The sequence below is a fragment of the Squalius cephalus genome, assembly GCF_949319135.1.
Source record: "Squalius cephalus genome assembly, chromosome: 14".
Taxonomy (NCBI): Eukaryota; Metazoa; Chordata; class Actinopteri; order Cypriniformes; family Leuciscidae; genus Squalius; species Squalius cephalus.
In genome coordinates, this window is record NC_137135.1 from 37,676,188 (window position 1) to 37,695,493 (window position 19,306).

The 19,306-nt window shown below is 45.0% G+C and overlaps 1 protein-coding gene across 4 annotated transcripts in view; it reads left to right on the top strand.

Annotated features, from left to right (window-relative positions):
• The window catches only part of slc2a9l2 (solute carrier family 2 member 9, like 2), a 73,301-nt gene extending 58,199 nt beyond the window's left edge, over positions 1-15,102 (top strand). For 2 of the 4 annotated variants that reach the window (XM_079893331.1, XM_079893332.1), the window contains exons 12-13: positions 9,276-9,403; positions 13,668-15,102. In XM_079893331.1, the coding sequence (XP_079749457.1) occupies positions 9,276-9,403; positions 13,668-13,910 (371 nt within the window). In that variant the 3' untranslated portion in view covers positions 13,911-15,102. The remainder of the gene's footprint in view (positions 1-9,275; positions 9,404-13,667) is intronic. The other 2 variants (XM_079893329.1, XM_079893330.1) reach the window with 1 other exon arrangement.
• The last annotated feature ends 4,204 nt before the right edge of the window (positions 15,103-19,306 follow it).

Sequence of the window (19,306 nt, forward strand, 5' to 3'; positions counted from 1 at the left end):
GGAACAAGCGCGCCTGCTCTTAAAGGGAATGTGAGATGTCGCTCTGATTGGTTTATTTCACGTTACGCCCAAACCACACCTATGAGTAATGAAGCGACTTCAGACCAACACATTTTAGATTTGCATCGGGCGCAAGAGTCATTTATCCCGCCGGGAAAATAGCAACAGCGCCGAGACCCGCCAACAAAGTTACTCGCGTTTCGCATTTGATACTTGCGTTTCAGATCGTTAAAATAGGGCACATAGTCTTAGAGCTCAAACATGACAATCTGGGGCTCAGGTCAGGAAGCAGACAGACTGGCTAAACCGATCGTCTGCTAGCGGCCTCGCGTCACCAAGGTCAGATAAATCCCATCACATAGAGACTCTTTCACCTAGCTATCATCATGTAGAGACTGTGTCTGTTCCCCGAATTAGGACATACAAAAAACTCCCAAACCCGTCTAAGCGTAAAAATGTAATCGATGTTCAACAAATAAAAAACAGATATAATACAGATGAGCAAATGATAAAGCTCGGGTTGCTGAATATTCGATCGCTTACTTCAAAATCACTCATTGTTAATGATATGATTTCAGATAATAACCTAGATGTGCTGTGTTTGACAGAAACCTGGCTAAAACCAAACGATTACATTACTTTAAATGAGTCCACCCTGCAAGATTACTGTTATAAACATGAGCCTCGTCTGAAACGCAAAGGGGGAGGAGTTGCTGTAATTTATAGTAATATCTTCAGAATTAGTCTAGTTTCAAATATAATTCTTTTGAAGTGTTGGTGCTTAATATAGCAATATATAGTGTAAATGATAAACGTTTGAGATTTGTGCTGGCTACTGTATACAGGCCACCAGGGCACCATAGAGACTTATCAAAGAATTCGCTGACTTTCTATCAGAGTTAGTTCTGGCTGCAGATAAAATCAATTTTAATATACACATAGATAATGAAAAAGATGCATTGGGATTGGCATTTAAAGACATTCTGAACTCTATTGGAGTTAGACAACACGTGTCAGGACCTACTCATCGTCGTAATCATACTCTAGATCTAATATTATCACATGGAATAGATGTTGATGCCATTGAAATTCTGCAGCAGAGCGATAACATCTCAGATCATTATCTAGTCTCGTGTAAACTTCATTTAGCCAAGGCTGCAAAGCCGACTCCGTGTTACAAATATGTTAGACCTATCACTTCTGCCACTAAAGATTGCTTTATCAATAATCTTCCTGATCAGTTTCATCATCTCAGCATCCCAGATAGCTTAGAAGAACTCGATATTGCAACAGAAACTTTTAACTCTCTCTTTTCCAGCACTTTAGACACAGTTGCTCCGTTGCGCTTAAAGAAGAGTAAAGAAAATAGTCCAGCGCCGTGGTACAACGAGCACACTCAGGCCCTTAAGAGAGCAGCCAGAGAGATGGAGCGCAACTGGAAGAAAACAAAACTAGAGGTATTTCACATTTCATGGAAGGAGAGCTTGATTGCTTACAGAGAGGCTTTAAAAGCTGCTAGATCTGCTTATTTTTCAACCCTATTAGAAGAAAATAAACATAATCCTAGGTATTTATTTGAAACAGTGGCTAAACTAACGAAAAATAAATCTTCAAGCCCAGAAGTTTCCAAGCAACACAGCAGTAATGACTTTATGAACTTCTTCACTAACAAGATTGATAATATCAGGGAGAAAATTATAACTATGCAACCGTCTACTACAGTATCACATCAGGCAGTGCATTGTAGTCTCCCTGAGGAAAAATTCCATTCATTTGTTGCTATAGAAGAGGAAGAATTTACTAAACTCGTTAAATCATCTAAATCTACAACATGTATGTTAGACCCTATACCGACTAAGCTACTGAAAGAGATGCTTCCAGAGGTCACAGATCCTCTTCTTAATATCATTAATTCGTCTTTGTCTCTAGGATACGTACCAAAAAACTTTAAGCTGGCTATGATTAAACCGCTTGTTAAAAAACCGCAACTTGATCCTACAGAATTAGTCAATTACAGGCCGATCTCAAATCTACCTTTTCTGTCAAAGACACTAGAAAAGGCAGTATCCTCACAACTGTGTTCCTTTCTTGAAAGAAATGATATCTGCGAGGATTTCCAGTCAGGATTTAGACCGTACCATAGTACCGAAACAGCTCTCGTTAGAGTCACAAATGATTTGCTCTTATCATCCGATCGTGGTTGTGTCTCTCTATTAGTGTTACTCGATCTTAGTGCTGCATTTGACACTATTGACCACAACGTTCTTTTAAATGGACTAGAAAATTATGTTGGCATTAGTGGAATTGCACTAGCATGGTTTAAATCATACTTATCTGACCGTTATCAGTTTGTAGCAGTAAATGAAGAGATGTCTCATCGATCACAAGTTCAGTATGGCGTACCACAAGGCTCAGTACTAGGACCGCTGCTGTTCACTCTGTACATGCTACCCTCACACACACACACACACACACACACACACACACACACACACACACACACACACACTCACTCACTCACTCACTCACACACACACTCACTCACTCACACACACACACACACACACACACACACACACACTCCAGATCTGAGGAAGGACCTGTGCCTGGACACACACACACACACACACACACACACACACACACACACACACTCACCACACACACTCACTCACACACACACACACACACACACACACACACACACACACACACACACACACTCACCACACACACTCACTCACACACACACACACACACACACACTCACCACACACACACACACACACACACACACACACTCCAGATCTGAGGAAGGACCTGTGCCTGGACACACACACACTCTCTCTCACACACACACACACACACACACACACACTCTCACACACACACTCTCACACACACACACACACACACACACACACTCACACACACACACACACACACACACACACACACACACACACACACACACTCTCACACACACTCCAGATCTGACGAAGGACCTGTGCCTGGACACACACACACACTCACCACACACACTCACACACACACACACACACACACACACACACACACTCCAGATCTGAGGAAGGACCTGTGCCTGGACACACACACACACTCTCACACACACACACACACACACACACTCCAGATCTGATGAAGGACCTGCGCCTGGACGTGACGACAGCGCAGTCCTGAAGTGTCCACTAGTCTCTCTCCTGTGAAGGCCTCCCCCCCCCCCCCTTACCTCTCTACAGATGAAGCGTTGTCGGGATAATTCCGGTTCGCTTGGCTACGTGGAAGTGATACAAATTCTGTATTATAAATTTTAAGGCCAGACAAGAAGTATGTTGAGGGTTGATTTGTAGAGAAGGATATATAGACTGAACTCGTAATACGCATGTGCACGCCATCAGCGTTCTCACGGGTTCGAGTTTTTAAAGTTTGCGCAGAGAGAACTGAAGAGTTTTCTGTTAGAGCGGTGTCATGTTAGCGGCCCCTAAGTTAATAACTAATGATCGTTGCAATGGAAGTGAATCAATCAAAACTAACTTTATCTGGACAATAACGTTATTCTAGATCTGCTGTAAAGCCTGAACACTCTCTGTTACTGTAGTCAAGTCAAGTCATCTTCATTTATATAGCACTTTTAACAATGTAGATTGTTTCAAAGCAGCTTTACAGAGATAAACGTATAATTTACGGTAAGATTGTTTTGGCTTTATAGCGGTTCTTTAATAAAGTTATTTTCCAGCTAAAGTTAGTTTTGATTGATTCGCTTCCGTCGCAACGATCATTTGTTATTAAATTAGGGGCCGCCAAGACGACACCATTCTCTCTACACAGACTTTAAACGCGAACCTGTGAGAAACGCTGATGGCGTTCACATGCGCATTAAGAACTGGTTCTATAGTTATGTGCTTTTGAATATATGTGCGCAGGTTTGGAATTCCCTACAAACCAAGCCTAAACAAATTACTGGTGTTTCCTTATAGTTTTGATACAGAATTTTATTTTCCATCCATCCATCCATCCATCTTCTACCGCTTATCCGGGGCCGGGTCGCGGGGGCAGCAGTCTAAGCAGGGATGCCCAGACTTCCCTCTCCCTAGACACTTCCTCCAGCTCTTCCGGGGGGACACCGAGGCGTTCCCAGGCCAGCCGGGAGACATAGTCTCTCCAGCGTGTCCTAGGTCTTCCCCGGGGTCTCCTCCCGGTGGGACATGCCCGGAACACCTTCCCGGGAAGGCGTCCAGGAGGCATCCGGAAAAGATGCCCGAGCCACCTCAACTGACCCCTCTCGATGTGGAGGAGCAGCGGCTCTACTCTGAGCTCCTCCCGAGTGACCGAGCTTCTCACCCTATCTCTAAGGGATCGCCCAGCCACCCTGCGGAGAAAGCTCATTTCGGCCGCTTGTATCCGGGATCTTGTCCTTTCGGTCATGACCCACAGCTCATGACCATAGGTGAGAGTAGGAACGTAGATTGACTGGTAAATCGAGAGCTTCGCCTTGCGGCTCAGCTCCTTCTTCACCACGACAGACCGGTACAGGGACCGCATTACTGCAGAAGCTGCACCGATCCGCCTGTCAATCTCCCGTTCCATCCTTCCCTCACTCATGAACAAGACCCCAAGATACTTGAACTCCTCCACTTGAGGCAGGAGCTCTCCACCAACCTGAAGCGGGCAAACCACCCTTTTCCGACTGAGAACCATGGCCTCGGATTTGGAGGTGCTGATTTTCATCCCAGCCGCTTCACACTCGGCTGCAAACCGTCCCAGTGCATGCTGGAGGTCCTGGTTTGATGAGGCCAACACGACAACATCATCCGCAAAGAGCAGAGATGAAATCGTGTGGTCCCCAAACCTGACCCCCTCCGGCCCCTGGCTGCGCCTAGAAATTCTGTCCATAAAAATTATGAACAGAACCGGCGACAAAGGGCAGTCCAACACGCACCGGGAACAAGTCTGACTTACTGCTGGCAATACGAACCAAGCTCCTGCTCCGGTCGTACAGGGACCGGATAGCCCTTAGCAAAGGGCCCCGGACCCCATACTCCCGGAGCACCCTCCACAGGCCGCCGCGAGGGACACAGTCGAATGCCTTCTCCAAATCCACAAAGCACATGTGGATTGGTTGGGCAAACTCCCATGAGCCCTCCAGCACCTTGTAGAGGGTATAGAGCTGGTCCAGTGTTCCACGACCGGGACGGAAACCACACTGTTCCTCCTGAATCCGAGGTTCTACTATCGGCCGGATTCTCCTCTCCAGTACCCTGGCATAGACTTTCCCAGGGAGGCTGAGAAGTGTGATCCCCCTATAGTTGGAGCACACCCTCCGATCCCCCTTCTTGAAAAGAGGGACCACCACCCCGGTCTGCCAGTCCAAAGGTACTGTCCCCGACCGCCACGCGATGTTGCAGAAGCGTGTCAGCCAAGACAGCCCCACAACATCCAGAGACTTGAGGTACTCAGGGCGGATCTCATCCACCCCCGGTGCCTTGCCACCGAGGAGTTTCTTGACTACCTCGGTGACTTCAGCTTGGGTAACGGACGAGTCCGCCTCCGAGCCCTCAGCCTCTGCTTTCTCAATGGAAGACGTGACGGCGGGATTGAGGAGATCCTCGAAGTATTCCTTCCACCGTCCGGTGATATCCCCAGTCGAGGTCAACAGCTGCCCACCTCCACTGTAAACAGCGTTGGTAGGGCACTGCTTCCCCCTCCTGAGGCGCCGGACGGTTTGCCAGAATCTCTTCGAGGCCGACCGATAGTCCTTCTCCATGGCCTCACCGAACTCCTCCCAGGCCCGAGTTTTTGCCTCCACAACCACCCGGGCTGCAGTCCGCTTGGCCCGTCGGTACCCATCAGCTGCCTCAGGAGTCCCACAAGCCAGCCAGGCCCGATAGGACTCCTTCTTCAGCTTGACGGCATCCCTTACTTCCGGTGTCCACCACCGGGTTCGGGGATTGCCGCCTCGACAGGCACCGAAGACCTTACGGCCACAGCTCCGAGTGGCCGCGTTGACAATGGAGGTGGAGAACATGGTCCACTCTGACTCAATATCTCCAGACTCCCTCGGGATCTGGTCGAAGCTCTGCCGGAGGTGGGAGTTGAAGATCTCTCTGACAGGAGATTCGGCCAAACGTTCCCAACAGACCCTCACAGTACGTTTGGGTCTGCCGAGTCTGTCCAGCTTCCTCCCCCGCCATCGGATCCAACTCACCACCAGGTGGTGATCAGTTGACAGCTCCACCCCTCTCTTCACCCGAGTGTCCAAGACATATGGCCGGAGGTCGGATGAAACGACCACAAAGTCGATCATCGACCTCCGGCCTAGGGTGTCCTGGTGCCATGTGCACTGATGGACACCCTTATGCTTGAACATGGTGTTCGTTATGGACAAGCTGTAACTAGCACAGAAGTCCAATAACAGAACACCACTCGGGTTCAGATCAGGGGGGCCGTTCCTCCCAATCACGCCCCTCCAGGTGTCACTGTCGCTGCCCACGTGGGCGTTGAAGTCCCCCAGTAGAACGACGGAGTCCCCAGTCGGAGCACTTTCCAGCACCCCTCCCAGAGACTCCAAGAAGGCCGGGTACTCTGCACTGCCGTTCGGCCCGTAAGCACAAACGACAGTGAGAGACCTATCCCCGACCAGAAGGCGTAGGGAAGCGACCCTCTCGTTCACCGGGGTGAACTCCAACACATGGCGGCTGAGCTGGGGGGCTATAAGCAAACCCACACCAGCCCGCCGCCTCTCACCATGGGCAACTCCAGAGTGGTGAAGAGTCCATCCTCTCTCCAGGAGTGTGGTTCCAGAGCCCAAGCCGTGCGTAGAGGTGATCCCAACTATCTCTAGTCGGAATCTCTGAACCTCACGCACAACCTCAGGCTCCTTCCCCGCCAGAGAGGTGACATTCCATGTCCCTAGAGCTAGATTCCGCGTCCAGGGATCGGGCTGTCTAGGCCCCCGCCTTCGACTGCCGCCCGATCCACTTAGCACCGGCCCCTTACGGTCCCTCCTGCAGGTGGTGGGTCCACGGGAGGGTGGCCCCATGTCGCTCCTTCGGGCTGAGCCCGGCCGGACCCCATGGGGGGAGGCCCGACCACCAGGCGCTCGCATACGAGCCCCAACCCCGGGCCTGGCTCCAGGTTGGGGCCCCGGCTGCGCCATACCGGGCGACGTCACGGTCCTCGTTTTTTTTGGCATCATAAGGGTTTTTGAACCTCTCTTAGTCTGACCCGTCGCCTAGGACCTGTTTGCCTTGGGAGACCCTACCAGGGGCATATAGCCCCAGACAACATAGCTCCTAGGTTCATTCGGGTACTCAAACCCCTCCACCACGGTAAGGTGGCAGTTCAAGGAGGGGCTTTTATTATTAGAATTAGAAATTAGAATTTTATTTTATTTTATCAATTCGGGGTAGATACGCAAATTGAGTTTTCCCGACGACGCTTTATCTGTAGAGTGGGAAAGGGATCCTCCATAGGGAGAGACTAGTTGGCACTTCAGCACTGCGTTGACATCGGGTCCAGGCGAAGGTCCTTCCTCAGATCTGGATACGGCCTGGATCCAGCAGGCTGCGGGGAAACCTCGAGATAAACAAAGACACTAAAATTAGCGTAGATGCCATTCTTCTTATGATGTAACAAGTACATCAGGATTTATGGGAAGTGTTCCCGGTTCCAGCTGACCTAATCTATGCAGCCTAACACTGAATTATAGAAGTCTATAATGTATTATGTGAAAGCTAGGTGATGTGTTTTTAGTCTAGCTTTGAACTGACAGAGTGTGTCTGCTTCCCGGACAATGTTAGGAAGACTGTTCCAAAGTTTTGGTGCTAAATAGGAAAAGGATCTACCGCCAGCAGTCGATTTTGATATTCTAGGTATTATCAACTGGCCGGAATTTTGAGATCGCAATAGACGTGAATCTCCTATTATCACTGTAAAGCTGCTGTGAGACTCTATATTGTTAAAGCGCTGTATAAATGAAGATGACTTGACTTGACTTGACTTGACACACTCTCACACACACACACACACACTCTCATAGGTCACTGCATCATTACATAAACAGCAGTGAGTCGGATGAAGCACCTGCACTCACACACACACACACACACACTCTCTCCTCTTCATCCCGAGGGAAGAAACGTCACATCATCTCAAGCTCAGACACACAATGAATCCCAGAATCCCACAGTGAGACACAGACGTCAGTCGTCAGGAACGTGATCATGTCTGAACGCTGGGAAACTGATGGACAGACACATCAGCTTAATAGCTGGTGTGTGTGTGTGTGTGTGTGTGTGTGTGTGTGTGTGTGTGTGCGTGTGTGCGCAAATGCCAATGGTAGTTTGTGTTATTACGAGACTGATCCAGATGTGCTGGAACTCAAAGGTTTTCCTGCTGTCTAAAAAACATTAAAGTAAATGTTTAAAAATAGATGTGCCGCTCAATCCGCTAAATCCTCAGGACACGAGCCGAGGACAGGCCGGCGCAGGGAGGGAGCGAGGGATGAGCTCGTTCATTCTCATTCCTCCATTACACTGATTCGTTGTGTGTGTGTTTCAGTGTTAAAGCAGCAGATCTGTGTTGATGTTCCTCATTCATTCATTTATTTGCTCCTTTATTAATTCCCTCATTCATTCCCAGCTAAACAAATGATGCTCTAAAAATGTGTTGATGATGTTTTCATGAAGATATGGACACAGAATGTGTCTCTCAGTGCACTGACAGAATGACAGCGACAAGACAGATAATAAAAATAAGATAAGTGATTTACAATATATATATGAAAAAAAAACACAATATCCAAAATAGAGAATATATGTGAAAGTGTAGCAGACTCCCCTCTTTCACACGTCTTCATGAGCACAGTGATCTGTTGAGGATCTGTTGAGGATAGGGGTAAGCTGGGCCGCACAGGTGTTCAGACCGGCTGCTGAACGGGGGTTTTCCTCCTTGTCTTCTGTTTCTGGAAGACCCGACACACATCATCCTCGTCACAGATTGCAAGTTCAGGAGGTGTTGATGAAAGCAAAAAGTGAGAATACACACATTCAGGTCATCGGCCAAGTGTTGATTCGACACAGTGAGAGTGTGTGTGTGTGTGTGTGTGTGTGTGTGTGTGTGTGTGTGTGTGTGTGTAAGTGTGTTGATGGATGTTTCTGTGTGTGTGTGTGTGTGTGTGTGTGTGTGTGTGTGTGTGTGTGTGAGTGAGTGAGTGTGTGAGTGTGAGTGTGTTGATGGATGTTTCTGTGTGTCAGGTGGCGTCCCGTTTGTGTTGACGGGGGAGCTGTTTGAGCAGTCGTATCGTCCGGCGGCTTTCATGGTCGCAGGGACCGTCAACTGGCTCTCGAACTTCGCCGTGGGACTCCTGTTCCCCTTCATACAGGTGAGACTCCTGTTCCTCTCCTGTTCCCCTTCTACAGGTGAGACTCCTGTTCCCCTCCTGTTCCCCTTCATACAGGTGAGACTCCTGTTCCTCTCCTGTTCCCCTTCATACAGGTGAGACTCCTCTTCCTCTCCTGTTCCCCTTCATACAGGTGAGACTCCTGTTCCTTTCCTGTTCCCCTTCATACAGGTGAGTCTCCTGTTCCTCTCCTGTTCCCCTTCATACAGGTGAGACTCCTGTTCATCTCCTGTTGCCCTTCATACAGGTGAGACTCCTGTTCCTCTCCTGTTCCCCTTCATACAGGTGAGACTCCTGTTCCCCTCCTGTTCCCCTTCATACAGGTGAGACTCCTGTTCTCCTCCTGTTGCCCTTCATACAGGTGAGACTCCTGTTCCCCTCCTGTTCCCCTTCATACAGGTGAGACTCCTGTTCCTCTCCTGTTCCCCTTCATACAGGTGAGACTCCTGTTCCTCTCCTGTTCCCCTTCATACAGGTGAGACTCCTGTTCCCCTTCATACAGGTGAGACTCCTGTTCCCCTTCATACAGGTGAGACTCCTGTTCCTCTCCTGTTCCCCTTCATACAGGTGAGACTCCTGTTCCTCTCCTGTTCCCCTTCATACAGGTGAGACTCCTGTTCCTCTCCTGTTCCCCTTCATACAGGTGAGACTCCTGTTCATCTCCTGTTGCCCTTCATACAGGTGAGACTCCTGTTCCCCTCCTGTTCCCCTTCATACAGGTGAGACTCCTGTTCCCCTTCATACAGGTGAGACTCCTGTTCCTCTCCTGTTCCCCTTCATACAGGTGAGACTCCTGTTCCCGTCCTGTTCCCCTTCATACAGGTGAGACTCCTGTTCCTCTCCTGTTCCCCTTCATACAGGTGAGACTCCTGTTCCCCTCCTGTTCCCCTTCATACAGGTGAGACTCCTGTTTCTCTCCTGTTCCCCTTCATACAGGTGAGACTCCTGTTCCTCTCCTGTTCCCCTTCATACAGGTGAGACTCCTGTTCTCCTCCTGTTCCCCTTCATACAGGTGAGACTCCTGTTCCTCTCCTGTTCCCCTTCATACAGGTGAGACTCCTGTTCCCCTCCTGTTCCCCTTCATACAGGTGAGACTCCTTTTCCTCTCCTGTTCCCCTTCATACAGGTGAGACTCCTGTTCCTCTCCTGTTCTCCTTCATACAGGTGAGACTCCTGATCCCCTTCATACAGGTGAGACTCCTTTTCCTCTCCTGTTCCCCTTCATATGGGTGAGACTCCTGTTCCTCTCCTGTTCCCCTTCATACAGGTGAGACTCCTGTTCCTCTCCTGTAGGTGAGACTCCTGTTCCTCTCCTGTTCCCCTTCATACAGGTGAGACTCCTGTTCCTCTCCTGTTCCCCTTCATACAGGTGAGACTCCTGTTCCCCTCCTGTTCCCCTTCATACAGGTGAGACTCCTGTTCCTCTCCTTTTCCCCTTCATACAGGTGAGACTCCTGTTCCTCTCCTGTTCCCCTTCATACAGGTGAGACTCCTGTTCCTCTCCTGTTCCACTTCATACAGGTGAGACTCCTGTTCCTCTCCTGTTCCTCTCCTGTTCCCCTTCATACAGGTGAGACTCCTGTTCCCCTTCATACAGGTGAGACTCCTGTTCCCGTCCTGTTCCCCTTCATACAGGTGAGACTCCTGTTCCTCTCCTGTTCCCCTTCATACAGGTGAGACTCCTGTTCCCCTCCTGTTCCCCTTCATACAGGTGAGACTCCTGTTTCTCTCCTGTTCCCCTTCATACAGGTGAGACTCCTGTTCCTCTCCTGTTCCCCTTCATACAGGTGAGACTCCTGTTCTCCTCCTGTTCCCCTTCATACAGGTGAGACTCCTGTTCCTCTCCTGTTCCCCTTCATACAGGTGAGACTCCTGTTCCCCTCCTGTTCCCCTTCATACAGGTGAGACTCCTTTTCCTCTCCTGTTCCCCTTCATACAGGTGAGACTCCTGTTCCTCTCCTGTTCCCCTTCATACAGGTGAGACTCCTGTTCCTCTCCTGTTCTCCTTCATACAGATGAGACTCCTGTTCCCCTTCATACAGGTGAGACTCCTTTTCCTCTCCTGTTCCCCTTCATACAGGTGAGACTCCTGTTCCTCTCCTGTTCCCCTTCATACAGGTGAGACTCCTGTTCCTCTCCTGTTCCCCTTCATACAGGTGAGACTCCTGTTCCTCTCCTGTTCCCCTTCATACAGGTGAGACTCCTGTTCCCCTCCTGTTCCCCTTCATACAGGTGAGACTCCTGTTCCCCTTCATACAGGTGAGACTCCTGTTCTCCTCCTGTTCCCCTTCATACAGGTGAGACTCCTGTTCCTCTCCTGTTCCCCTTCATCCAGGTGAGACTCCTGTTCCTCTCCTGTTCCCCTTCATACAGGTGAGACTCCTGTTCCCCTCCTGTTCCCCTTCATACAGGTGAGACTCCTGTTCCTCTCCTGTTCTCCTTCATACAGGTGAGACTCCTGTTCTCCTCCTGTTCCCCTTCATACAGGTGAGACTCCTGTTCCTCTCCTGTTCCCCTTCATACAGGTGAGACTCCTGTTCCTCTCCTGTTCCCCTTCATACAGGTGAGACTCCTGTTCCTCTCCTGTTCCCCTTCATACAGGTGAGACTCCTGTTCCCCTTCATACAGGTGAGACTCCTCTTCCTCTCCTGTTCCCCTTCATACAGGTGAGACTCCTGTTCCTCTCCTGTTCCCCTTCATACAGGTGAGACTCCTGTTCCCCTTCATACAGGTGAGACTCCTGTTCCCCTCCTGTTCCCCTTCATACAGGTGAGACTCCTGTTCCTCTCCTGTTCCCCTTCATACAGGTGAGACTCCTGTTCCTCTCCTGTTCCCCTTCATACAGGTGAGACTCCTGTTCCTCTCCTGTTCTCCTTCATACAGGTGAGACTCCTGTTCTCCTCCTGTTCCCCTTCATACAGGTGAGACTCCTGTTCCTCTCCTGTTCCCCTTCATACAGGTGAGACTCCTGTTCCTCTCCTGTTCCCCTTCATACAGGTGAGACTCCTGTTCCTCTCCTGTTCCCCTTCATACAGGTGAGACTCCTGTTCCCCTTCATACAGGTGAGACTCCTCTTCCTCTCCTGTTCCCCTTCATACAGGTGAGACTCCTGTTCCTCTCCTGTTCCCCTTCATACAGGTGAGACTCCTGTTCCCCTTCATACAGGTGAGACTCCTGTTCCCCTCCTGTTCCCCTTCATACAGGTGAGACTCCTGTTCCTCTCCTGTTCCCCTTCATACAGGTGAGACTCCTGTTCCTCTCCTGTTCCCCTTCTACAGGTGAGACTCCTGTTCCTCTCCTGTTCCCCTTCATCCAGGTGAGACTCCTGTTCCCCTCCTGTTCCCCTTCTACAGGTGAGACTCCTGTTCCCCTCCTGTTCCCCTTCATACAGGTGAGACTCCTGTTCCTCTCCTGTTCCCCTTCATACAGGTGAGACTCCTGTTCCTCTCCTGTTCCCCTCCTGTTCCCCTTCATACAGGTGAGACTCCTGTTCACGTAAATAAATAAATAAATAGTATTTGATATTAGAATTACTGTGTCCCAAATCGTAGTATGTTTAAATGAGTATTCCAAAGATATGGTCTTGTTTCCGGGTGGAATCCGAAGTGCAGATCTAATGGCTAATATTGACTACAACGCATTGCGCTTTGGACGAGGATTCAATTAGAACTACAAACATGAATAAAAAATGTTTAAAAAAACTACAAACATGGTGGATGTGCAAGACCAGTGGTTAAGTAGAGAGGTTTAAATAAAGGTGTTTGAGTGATTAATAATCAGTATCTAACCTGACCAAAAGATATTTATTTGATGTTATCCATATTATATTTCATCTGTAACAACATTGAGCTTTTATAGAGATACATTTGGTCATTAAGTTTAAATGCATCATTATGCAAACACACAAGGAGAGTCTGCGCATTAAAATGACCCACGACTGCAGATCAACACATCACTCCCATACGGCTGGAGATTGTTCTGATACGCACTCAAAAGTATGTCATTTTTCTCCGCAAAACCAGCACTTTTAGGGCGTAGTACAAGTAGGAGAATTGGGGCGTAGCATCACACAAACAACACTTTATAGTTATTATATTAATAAACTATATATTCAGCTTTAATAGTAGTAAACCATTTTGAAAAGCAAACAGTGAATTTGAGATTGTCAGGGAAACATTCGCTGTTCTTACTCAGTACATTCATCTTGTTTTCCAGTACAAATACGTGTGTGTGTGTGCTCCTGTAGGAGGCGCTGCAGACGTTTGCGTTCCTGCTGTTCGTGGTGGTTTGCGCCGCCGGTGCCGTTTACCTGCTCGTCGTTCTGCCGGAGACCAAAAACAAGACCTTCGTGGAGATCAGCCAGAGTTTCTCCAAGATCAACGGAGTCGCGGATCAGGTCCACGAGCGCGAGATGCAGGACGTGCTGGAACTCACAGACGCCAACGGACTCAAGAGTGGAGGAGACGTGGAGATGGAGAGCTGCTTCTGACACACCTCCACCTGACGGATGAGCAGCTCCTTTATATGAGTGTGTGTGTGTGTGTGAGAGAGAGAGTGTGTGTGAGACGTGGAGATGGAGAGCTGCTTCTGAAACACCTCCACATGACGGGCATTTACTTCTGTTAATGATGTTCAGCTCATTTTTATGACTGAAGAGTGTGTTGTTTCTTCAACCATAGTGTTTTTGAGTCGGATGTCTGTTGTTTTACATGTATGTTCTCTCAAAGCGTGTGTGTGTGTGTGTGTGTGTGTGTGTGTTTAAAGCTCCCAGCGGCTCCAGCTCAGATAATGATGTTCAGCTGAATTCATCACAAAAACACCAGCCACGTAAAGAGAGACAGAATCTCAACAAAACACACTCTGATTCTGTCATGCATGTGAGATCAGACAAATCTCAAATCAAGATACGTTTACTGGAGAAGAAACATGACTGAAGATATTAAGTCTCGGTTAATGAAAAATACATAAAAATAAAGTTTATGCTTAAAACAAAAACAAAAATCTGCCAATGGGGTCAGAAAAATATTCGTTTTCCCTTTGATTAAGTTTATTGATATATTTTATTATATATTATTTGAATTTTTTTTGCTTTAAGCATAATATTTTTTTCAGAAATGGATTTTGATTCTCCAGTAAATGTATTTTGGTTTAAGACTGTTTAGATATTTGTGCTGGAGTAATTTGTGCATGTAATGCAACAACAAGGCAAGGCAAGTTTATTTATAAAGCACATCTCATACACTACGGCAATTCAAAGTGCTTTACAGAAATGAATTACAATAATCACAAAATAACAGCAAGGAAAATTAAAACAGTTATGAAAGAAATTAAAAGAGTAAAAAGCTGATAGATAGATAGATAAACTTCTCATCTGGCAAAACACCGGTGTATCATATTTTTCACCAACTCCCAGTTTTACTCTGAGATTTTCCCATGGTGATTTCAGGGATCGCTAAAGTCTATAGATTTTACTAATAAACCGTTCAATCTCTGTGTAAAAATAAAATAATGATACTGCCATCTTTCTAAAGTTTATTTTGCCCCCTCCTGTAATTTGGCTCCAAATCTAAAAAATGAATTGTCATCTTGGAATTAAATGTAATTTTCAACATTCTATTTTCTACAAAATAGTGGATTGCTCATAAATATTCATCTGTGCCATTAAATATGTTTGCCTTTCATCACTGTTTATGTTTGTGTTTCTTCAGAAAATATAAGGCTTGCAAGTTTCAAACCACCCGAGAACGCTAGTCTAGAGAGAGTCAAAGCAGATGATTATGACACAATCATCACATCTTTATTAACATACATAATACACTTTACTAACATTAAAGATAAAATGGATGACTATGACATGCTATCTACATGGGACAATATGCACACTGAGCCGCCTTGTGCCTTCAGCTCAATTTGAGGAGTGATTTTTCTGCCCACTTTGAGGGTGTGTTAAATCTGACATACGGGCTTCATACTAAAGCTATTTCTCTAAAGAAATCCAAAATATGGGCAGTTTTTACATTTCCAATCTTTTTTTATGGACCCTTGAACTTGGCATATTAGACAATACACAGAAGCGCTTATTGCACCATCAGCCCAATTAGCACCTGATATTCTCCGTGGTCTTTGAGGGTGTGTTAAATCAGACAGAAGGGCTTCATACTAGGGCTACTGCTCTAAAGAAAACCAAAATCTGGGCAGTTTTTACTTAAGCAAGCTTTTTTTATGGGCCCTTGAACTTGGCATATTAGACAGTACACAGAAGCGCTTATTGCACCATCAGCCCAATTAGCACCTGATATTCTCCATAGTCTTTGAGGGTGTGTTAACTCTGACAGAAGGGCTTCATACTAGGGCTACTGCTCTAAAGAAAACCAAAATCTGAGCTAGTTTTATCTTACCAATCTTTTTTTTTTGGACTCTTAAACTTAGCACCTAGCAAGACCTTAGCAGAGATTGGTGCATTAAAAAATGCCGGGCCAGTCCCTCTGCTGTCAAGCCTTTATGTGCGCTTTAACACACCCTCTGTTGTGGCTGAGAAGCTGTGCCATGATGCAATAGGAGCCTTATTGTGTCCCATAAGCAAATTTGAAAGGAAAATAAAAAAAGGATTGGAGCAGTTCTACAGTCTGAAGTGCTCAAAATGTGAATTTTGTGAAGCCCTTATATCCACTTTAATACCCCCTTAAAGGAGGCAGAGAACATTTGACTGCAAATGTTCTGATACACGGCTTATCATGTATTGTGTAATATACAAAGTACAAGAGTCCATAAAGAGCGGTGCAGTGCAAACTGCCCAAAATGGGGATTCATTAGAGCAGTCGGCCTAGTACACAGTACTTATGTCCACTCATGCAACCTTAAACTCAACGTTGTTTACCATTTATTTATAATTACTTGCGAAATCTACTAGCAATGTCTGAGTGACAGTTATTTCAAAGTACACCAAATTGTACAACAATTGCAAAAGTGAAAAGAAGTCTAGGAACGTCCCCGTTTAGACGTAAACATGTTTGTGTGCAGCTGTGATTTAATGCCTCCATGACAGAGCCTGTTTATCCTGACTGACAGAGCACGAGCACTCAGAGATAATGACAGCGGTTCTGGACCCTGTCAGAGAGTGTGTGCGTGACATGAGGCGCCGCTGCTGATTGGACGAGCCGCTCACAGGTGATTGGATGTTTGTAGGTCGAGGCCGAGGATCAGTCTTGTGTTTCTGTGCTTTCATGGATATGATTATAGAGAGACGCCAAACTCTCTCGAGGGACGTTAGAGACTGATGATCATTCATCTGGAGCGAGAGGATGACGAATGCCCACATTCAGTCAAATCACATGAGAAACATCAAAATGTGGAGAAAAACACACTTTTACTCTTCATTACTCTGGGTGGACGGATGGAAGTTCTGCCCACTCACACAGTTTTCCAACAGTTTTCCATTCAGTTCATTAGTGTTTTAAAAGGTTTATATAAACTGGTTTTAATTTGCTTTGTAATGATAAATAATGTAAGAATCGAACAGAGAAATACTAAACCGTGTGTTGAGTGTAAACGATGAGCAAAAGCTGCTGTTTCTCTTCATGGCCTTCAAACATTTCTCATCTTTGGAAGATAGTTTGAAAAACACTGAGGAAGAACATCAATGTTTACATTGTTCATCAAATAAAAAAATAATTTCCTGCCTTAAATTTGAAGTATGATCAAATTGGCCGTGCAAATTATTTTAAATCATTTTAAAAATCTTAGTTGAATTTCGTATAACTTTAAAAAATGCTGAATTATTTTGATTAAGTTTCAGTACTGGAAAAACTACTGGTCATGTCATTTACAGTGTACACAAACATCTGTATGGTGTTTATATCATTTTCGTACACAAACATCTGTATGGTGTTTATATCATTTTCGTACACAAACATCTGTATGGTGATTCTATCATTTTCGTACACACACATCTGTATGGTATTTATATAATTTTCTTACACAAACATCTGTATGGTGATTCTATCATTTTCGTACACAAACATCTGTATGGTGATTCTATCATTTTCGTACACAAACATCTGTATGGTGATTCTATCATTTTCGTACACAAACATCTGTATGGTGTTTATATCATTTTCGTACACAAACATCTGTATGGTATTTATATCATTTTCGTACACAAACATCTGTATGGTGTTTATATCATTTTCGTACACAAACATCTGTATGGTGTTTATATCATTTTCTTACACAAACATCTGTATGGTGTTTATATCATTTTCATAGACAAACATCTGTGTGGTGTTTATATCATTTTCATAGACAAACATCTGTATGGTGATTCTATCATTTTCGTACACAAACATCTGTATGGTGATTCTATCATTTTCGTACACAAACATCTGTATGGTGATTCTATCATTTTCGTACACAAACATCTGTATGGTGATTCTATCATTTTCGTACACAAACATCTGTATGGTGATTCTATCATTTTCGTACACAAACATCTGTATGGTATTTATATCATTTTCGTACACAAACATCTGTATGGTGTTTATATCATTTTCGTACACAAACATCTGTATGGTGTTTATATCATTTTCGTACACAAACATCTGTATGGTGATTCTATCATTTTCTTACACAAACATCTGTATGGTGATTCTATAATTTTCGTACACAAACATCTGTATGGTGTTTATATTATTTTCTTACACAAACATCTGTATGGTATTTATATCATTTTCGTACACAAACATCTGTATGGTGATTCTATCATTTTCGTACACAAACATCTGTATGGTAATTATTTTCTTACACAAACATCTGTATGGTAATTATCATTTTCTTAAACAAACATCTGTATGGTGATTCTATCATTTTCGTACACAAACATCTGTATGGTGTTTATATCATTTTCTTACACAAACATCTGTATGGTATTTATATCATTTTCGTACACAAACATCTGTATGGTGTTTATATCATTTTCTTACACAAACATCTGTATGGTGATTCTATCATTTTCGTACACAAACATCTGTATGGTATTTATATAATTTTCGTACACAAACATCTGTATGGTGTTTATATCATTTTCTTACACAAACATCTGTATGGTATTTATATCATTTTCGTACACAAACATCTGTATGGTGTTTATATCATTTTCGTACACAAACATCTGTATAGTGATTCTATCATTTTCGTACACAAACATCTGTATGGTAATTATTTTCTTACACAAACATCTGTATGGTAATTATAATTTTCGTACACAAACATCTGTATGGTGATTCTATCATTTTCTTACACAAACATCTGTATGGTGATTCTATCATTTTCGTACACAAACATCTGTATGGTGTTTATATCATTTTCTTACACAAACATCTGTATGGTGATTCTATCATTTTCGTACACAAACATCTGTATGGTGTTTATATCATTTTCGTACACAAACATCTGTATGGTGTTTATATCGTTTTCTTACACAAACATCTGTATGGTGATTCTATCATTTTCGTACACAAACATCTGTATGGTGATTCTATCATTTTCTTACACAAACATCTGTATGGTATTTATATCATTTTCGTACACAAACATCTGTATGGTGAGTCTATAATTTTCGTACACAAACATCTGTATGGTGATTCTATCATTTTCTTACACAAACATCTGTATGGTGTTTATATCATTTTCTTACACAAACATCTGTATGGTGATTCTATCATTTTCTTACACAAACATCTGTATGGTGTTTATATCATTTTCGTACACAAACTTCTGTATGGTAATTATCATTTTCTTACACAAACATCTGTATGGTGATTCTATCATTTTCGTACACAAACATCTGTATGGTGTTTATATCATTTTCTTACACAAACATCTGTATAG